This window comes from Carcharhinus amblyrhynchos, chromosome 3, assembly GCF_965287045.1.
Source record: "Carcharhinus amblyrhynchos chromosome 3, sCarAmb.v2.hapA, whole genome shotgun sequence".
In the NCBI taxonomy this organism is placed as follows: Eukaryota; Metazoa; Chordata; class Chondrichthyes; order Carcharhiniformes; family Carcharhinidae; genus Carcharhinus; species Carcharhinus amblyrhynchos.
In genome coordinates, this window is record NC_137326.1 from 83,215,365 (window position 1) to 83,221,732 (window position 6,368).

Here is a 6,368-nt window from a genome sequence, read left to right on the forward strand (position 1 = left end):
CTTCTCCTTTAATATTAATTACATTTAATTGTTAAAGTTATTAAATACTTACATGAAATTAAATTGTTAATACACAATGACACGACCCTCCTTTATGACACTGTCTGAATTCCTGGTTAATCAGGTCTGTTCATAAGGATTGGTCAGTTTACATTTTCTAATAAATGTAATCAATATCATATTTATTAATTTGTTTTGTACTATGCTTTAAGCATGAAGCTTGACTCACAATTCATATTGAGGAAGTAGAATCATAAAGTCCTTACAGAGCAGAAGGCCATTCAGCCTATTGAGTCTGCATCAACAATAATCCCACCCTATTCCCATTATCCTATATATTTACCCTTTGAATTCCCCTGACACTAAGGGGCAATTTACCATAGCCAATTGACCTAACCAGCATGTTTTAAGGATGTGGGAGTAAAGCAAAGCACATGGAGGAAACCCACACGGGGAGAATGTGCAAACTCCACACTCCAGCCACCTGAGGCCAGAACTGAATGCAAGTCCCTGGCGCTGTGAGGCGGCAGTGCTAATCACTGTACCACCATGCTGTCCAATTCGTTAGTCTGGAGTTGGCAGTCTCTTTAGACTGTCAAATGTATGACTTTTAATTTTTGAATCAAAGTATAAATAAGTTAGGAACCACAAAATTGATCACTTTAAATGATTTCTGAGCTCTTGATACATTGGGAAAATAAGCAGAGGTGATGGAGTGCGAAATCTGAGGTAAAGTATTTAATGCACAAATAAACCGATTACATCATGACTGCTGACCAAACACTGTAAGAAAGGAAAACCCAGAGGGAATAATCAGTGACGGCACTTCCGTGATCTAAAAATAATCCCAGCATCCGGCCAAGCGTATATAAACTGACTGGCAGGTGCCCATTGGCACATCTGATTTCAGTTGTAGACACAAGTTCTACAGACAAAAAAGAATATCTGGGAAAGAGACCAATAAGCAGCAATGTGTGTTCTCAAGAAACTTGTGTTGGTTGCTGTGCTCTTACTGGCTCTCATGTTGAGTGTCTCGGTGTCAGCAGGTAAGTTTCACAATGATTTTTAACCCATTACAGGCAGTTTAGCCAGGTTGTAAATGATTGAATCAAGGTTATTTGTGCATTTTTTCAAAGTACTTTCTTTTCTTGTGCCTTCCCTCCTAGATGGATTTGGCGACTGCTGTCTCCGTTATTCAGATGGGCGAATACCTTTGCGTAATATCGTTGGCTATGTGGAACAGCACTCACGTGAAATATGTGACATAGATGCGATCATGTAAGTATTGGAACTTAATGTCTCGCCTCTGATAGAAATGTAATGTTTTACTAGATGATGTTTTGTTAATTGAAAATTGTTTTGCAATCTTTCACAGATTCTTCACATCCAAGGGATGGGCAGTCTGCACAAATCCCGAGAGTAGATGGGTGAAAAGAGCAATGCACTTTTTGAGGTGAGAGAGCAAATACGCTTTGACACATTTGCCTTCACTGATACTGAAAACAATTCAGTGTTTTATTCTGATATTTATAAAATAATAATCACAAACACGTTTTATGGGTGACATCCAGAATCAGACTTTTGAATGTGATTTTTAATACAAATGCCACTCTAGTCTTTGGTCACTATAAAACGTGAACAGTCATTATATTTGTCATGTGTCAGAAATGACTGACTACATTTTCAGTGCATGTGACAAGTTTGGTAATTTTATCTGATCTTCCTTTTATGTCTAACAGCAAAAAGCTGCAAGAAATGTCACATCAAGACTGAGCTGCCACCTTGAGAAATTATTGGAACTGTATGAACTCCGTTTATCACCTAAAACCTTCCTGCATAGTATCTATGTACTCTATAATTATACAGTTTGTTAAACTTGCCACACTTTTGCCTTACTCATTGATGTGTAAGTTGTTTAATTGTATGTTCCATTGAACATGACAGAGTAATTAAACTGCAAATATTTATTTTCTGTACATTCTCTTTGCAATGAAATAAACAAAAAATACTTTGACACATTTTGTATGTTTAATTCTGACTCATTCACAAGACTGATATAGTACAATAAAGGTGTAAGATATTGAGAAATGTTATCTACATTTAAAGATCAGGGTGTTTTTATTTTAAGTGTCAGTGAATTAAATAGTAAATTATTTCAAAAACAAAATGCTGGAGAAACTCAGGCTTTGACAAAGGGTCATCTGGACTCGAAACGTCAGCTCTTTTCTCTCCTAACAGATGCTGCCAGACCTGCTGAACTTTTCCAGCATTCTCTGTTTTTGTTTCAGATTCCAGTATCCACTGTATTTTGCCTTAAGCAAATTATTTTGGTTTTTCACTGCGAAAATTCATTTTAAGGGATTTTATTCGCCCCACAAACCGAAACCTGGACAATCATAATCTAGTGATTCTGAGGGATTGTGAGATCATTTGACTTATCGCATACATCAGTCCAGTTTCAGCAAACCTGAGACTCTAAAACATGATGAACAATGCACTATTCGATTCACCTAGCCTTTCATGAGACCCTTGGAAATATGAGCAGAAGTAGGCCATTTACTTTGGCCTGCTCCTCCGTTCAGTAAGATCATGACTGATTTTATTGTGGCTTTAATTCCACTTTCCTACCTGCTACCTGCAACCTTTGATCCCCCTTGTAAATCAAAAATGCAGCCTTGAATCCCATGACTGAGCCTCCAATGTTCTCCTGTGTAGTGAATTCCAAGCACTAACAATCCTCTGAGAGAAGAAATTCATCCTTATTTCCATTCTAAATGGGAGGGTCTTTATTTTCAGAAATGCGGAAAAGCCGTGTGACAGATCCTTGAAACTGATCCAAAGGTATGTGGTATTTTACCACCATAATGAAGGTCCTACTAGATTGGGAGGGGCAGGCCCCAGCAAATGGGGTGGCAGGACAATAGCTGTAGGGATTCGCATTGCTGCTTGGGGCCTTCCTTGGGCTAAGAAGTGGCCATTAGAAACATAGCAACAGAGGAAATAAGAGCAGGAGTAGGCCAGTCAGCCCCTCAAGCCTGCTGTGCCATTCAATATGATCATGGCTGACCCTCTAGCTCAATGCCACACTCACGCACTCATGCCATAACATTTGACATGTTTGTAGTTTAGAAATCTATTTCCTTCTGAAATTTCCTTCTTAAGGAGCCCATTCTATGGGAAACCATGGGAAGCCTTCAGGCCACGTTGGTGGGAGTGGGAAGTCGTCCTAAAATGGGCCCTTAAGCAAGTGGTTGGATCATTGTGATTCCCATAGCAGTGAAGGGTCATCAAGGTCTCCTCATAATACCATGTCCTGCTGTGGGCCAAGAAAATTCAGCCCAAGTGCAACCAAACTCTGAATTTTAAAGCAAAAGTGCTGATTTTAAAATTATTTGCATTTAATCTTCAATAGCCCATCTTGAAGGTTATATTGAACCTTATTTCTGGTTTCACTTTGGCCTTTTTTTGTGGTGGAAATGCTCTGTTTAAAATGCAGCTCGGGATTCCTGATTGATGAGAAGAATTATATATCCAACTGCGTTGGGAAATGGAGCATTAAAGAACAAGAAGTTATAGCACATTTAATATAATGAAATGCCCCGAGATGTTTCATAAGAATATTATAAAACAAAGCTTGACACAGTCATAAATGAAAATATTAGGCCAGATGATCAAATACTTGATCAAAAAAGGTATGATCAAAGGAATGTCTTAAAGGAGGAAAGTGAGATAAAATGATGGACGGTGTATTATCAGCCTAAAAACCATAAGTCGAAGCCACCAATGGTAAGGCCATTAAAATTGTGGATTTTCAAGTGGTCAGAATTAGAGGGATGTCGATATCTTATTAGTTGGACTGGAAGAGTTTACATAGACAGGTGAGGCCATGGGGGAATTTGAAAACAAAAATGAGAATTATAAAATCTAGATGGTGCTTGACCAGACGATAAGAGAAGAGGACTGCAAGTTAAAATATGGGTAGTAGTATTGGATAACCTGAAGTTTACAGACAGGAGATTGTGGGAGACCAAACAGGCGTACAAAAATAGTCAGGTCCAGAGGCAGTGAAGGCATAAATGAGAGTTTCAGTTGTGGGTAAGCTGTGACAGGGTCAATGTCAGGTTATGTTACAAAGATGGATATAAGCTGCCTTAGTGATGGCACAAATATGAAGTTGGCTGCTCATCTCTGAATCAAGTGCAAGACCAAATGTGACCAAAAGGACTTAATCTCTGAATGAGTAATAAAATCAGTAGCTAGGGAACAGAGTTTGGAATGGAAAATGGGAACTGTTACAGTGGCCATGAAGGACATTGGGCATCATTAGTAGATTGCCTCATGGGCTTCATGGAATACGAGCTTTTCTACTGAGTGAACGGGAACTTGCCCAGTGAGAGCTGAGTGACAGGAGTTTAAAACCTGCGCTCAGCCTGGACCAGGGATTATGTAGGTCCATAGCACAGACTTTGCTTTAAGTTGTGGATGCAGCTTTCCCTTTGCTGTAATAAAGCAATGTTGTACAAGAGGACTGACCTTGGTGAAGCTATTAGAAAACTGCTTACTCTCCATTTAAGATGACCCTGAACCTTCCCAATGTTGCTCAGCTGATAACAGTGTCAGTGAAGGCAACAGACTGAATATCAACCTGAAATGTTACATTTTCTTTCTCTCTCCAGAGATGCTGCCTATCCTGCTGAGCATTTCCAGCACTTCCTCTTTCTTTATTTATGGTAGCACAACTGTTTGGTTGGTAAAATGTATATTTAGTCTCAGTTTGAGTTTGCATTCCTGGACAAACCTCCCCTCGCAAGAACAACACAAAGTCAGTTTGTATCTTAAATTACAGCAAAGAACCAACACTTTACTACTTCTCCCCTAATTAACTGAAGCCAACTGGCAAGATAACTATTTAATTTTGTCCAGCCTTTTTCTTTGAAAGTTCAATAGAAAAATCTTAATAAGTAGCAGCCATTTTTTCAGATAATAACTCCTTATGAGTTTCACTAACTTAATATGGAGTAAGGAAATGTGGGGGAATGGAATGGTGGAACTGACATGCATGAGTTGCAAAACAGAAGATCCAATTATGCAATGTCCTTTGTAGGTTGAGTATCGATCACCTTACTGATTCATTTACCCTAAAAAACAGGAACGTAATTTCCTTGGGGACTCTAAGAGCTGAATATATGATCCATTCTGCTCATTTTCATTTAGCATGACGCATTTTTCTACCATGATCAGCAGATCACTGAGGAAGAAATCACATAAATAGACCCACATTCAACTATTGAGTAGCCTGGTGAAAAGGGCAGGACTCCCTCAAGTTTCAAGAAATTGTCAGATTTCCTCACAAATTAACCAAACTCACTTCAGAAAGTTTAGCAGCATTAAATATCTTTATAAAGACAAGATTTACCATCCTTCAATGTCACTCAACCTGTTTGGCCGCGAAAGGAAATATTTGAAACGTGCAATTTGATTCTAACAGGTAGTTTTAGAGATTTAAAAAAATTTTTAGTTACCTTTTCTTACTTTTCCATTCTGTCTCTCAATCTTGAGGGATGAGGTGATTTTTCTTAAACCCTTTAGGCACTAAAGAGCCTTGAAGGTAGTCAATATGGAATTTTGAATTGGAACAAACACTTCTAATGATCCATTGAGTGGGTGTAAGGAAGTTTTATTTGGGGTTTTCAAGTGCCACTTGAAGGCATGTCACCTTTTACTGTTCAGTTGCTGCAGATAGTCTGAAGGGGACTTTTGAAACACATCAGGAGATTTTCTGTGACACTTTGTCAAGAATTGGACAACACTCGCAACATTTATTCTGCACATTCTCTGAGGAGTTAATCCAAAAAGACCAGTATTGTTTTACTCTACATCATTGGACATGTTATAGGAATCACCAGGGGCAGGGTGTACTTTTGTGTGGATATCTTACGAGGGTTTTGTCGGCTCTGCAAGAGGAATGGGAAGAGGAGCTGAGACCAGCTACTATGAAGGAGAGTGGAGGAGTATCAGGAGGGAGAGGCAGACTGTGATGCCTTTGCTGGTATAAGATATTCTTCCTCCTCTAGAGGTCCTCCATAAGGACTCCCAGTGCTTCATCCAAGAACCTGTGCATCCTCTCACTCAGTCTCTGAATGATCCTGAAATCTGGCAGTGTGTCAGCCAGGCCACTCCACACACTCAATAAAAGGAGGTGCATGGAGCACACATACACTGTCCTATGAAAATCGCTTCTGACCAACATTTGAGAGTGAAAAGTATAAGTATCTGCTTTAGTTTCTCGAGACAAGTCCAAGTTAAAATTGTTTGCATGAACAAAACTTTTGAATGAACGCATCTTACTAGCATAGCTTCCATTTAAT

At 39.1% G+C, this 6,368-nt stretch overlaps 1 protein-coding gene across 1 annotated transcript; it reads left to right on the plus strand.

Annotated features, from left to right (window-relative positions):
* Positions 1-896: 896 nt before the first annotated feature.
* LOC145341429 (C-C motif chemokine 20-like) lies at positions 897-2,014 on the plus strand. Its single transcript, XM_080186373.1, has 4 exons — positions 897-1,046; positions 1,167-1,278; positions 1,376-1,453; positions 1,740-2,014. The coding sequence occupies exons 1-4, from the start codon at positions 971-973 to the stop codon at positions 1,771-1,773; spliced, it is 300 nt and encodes a 99-aa protein (XP_080042499.1). The 5' UTR covers positions 897-970; the 3' UTR covers positions 1,774-2,014.
* The last annotated feature ends 4,354 nt before the right edge of the window (positions 2,015-6,368 follow it).

Excerpts from the sequence above, each read along its gene's own strand:
- LOC145341429 (XM_080186373.1), top strand. The coding sequence starts at position 971 with ATGTGTGTTCTCAAGAAACTTGTGTTGGTTGCTGTGCTCTTACTGGCT. Across the intron at positions 1,047-1,166 it reads GAGTGTCTCGGTGTCAGCAG|ATGGATTTGGCGACTGCTGT; the intron begins GTAAGTTTCACA and ends CTTCCCTCCTAG. Across the intron at positions 1,279-1,375 it reads TGTGACATAGATGCGATCAT|ATTCTTCACATCCAAGGGAT; the intron begins GTAAGTATTGGA and ends AATCTTTCACAG.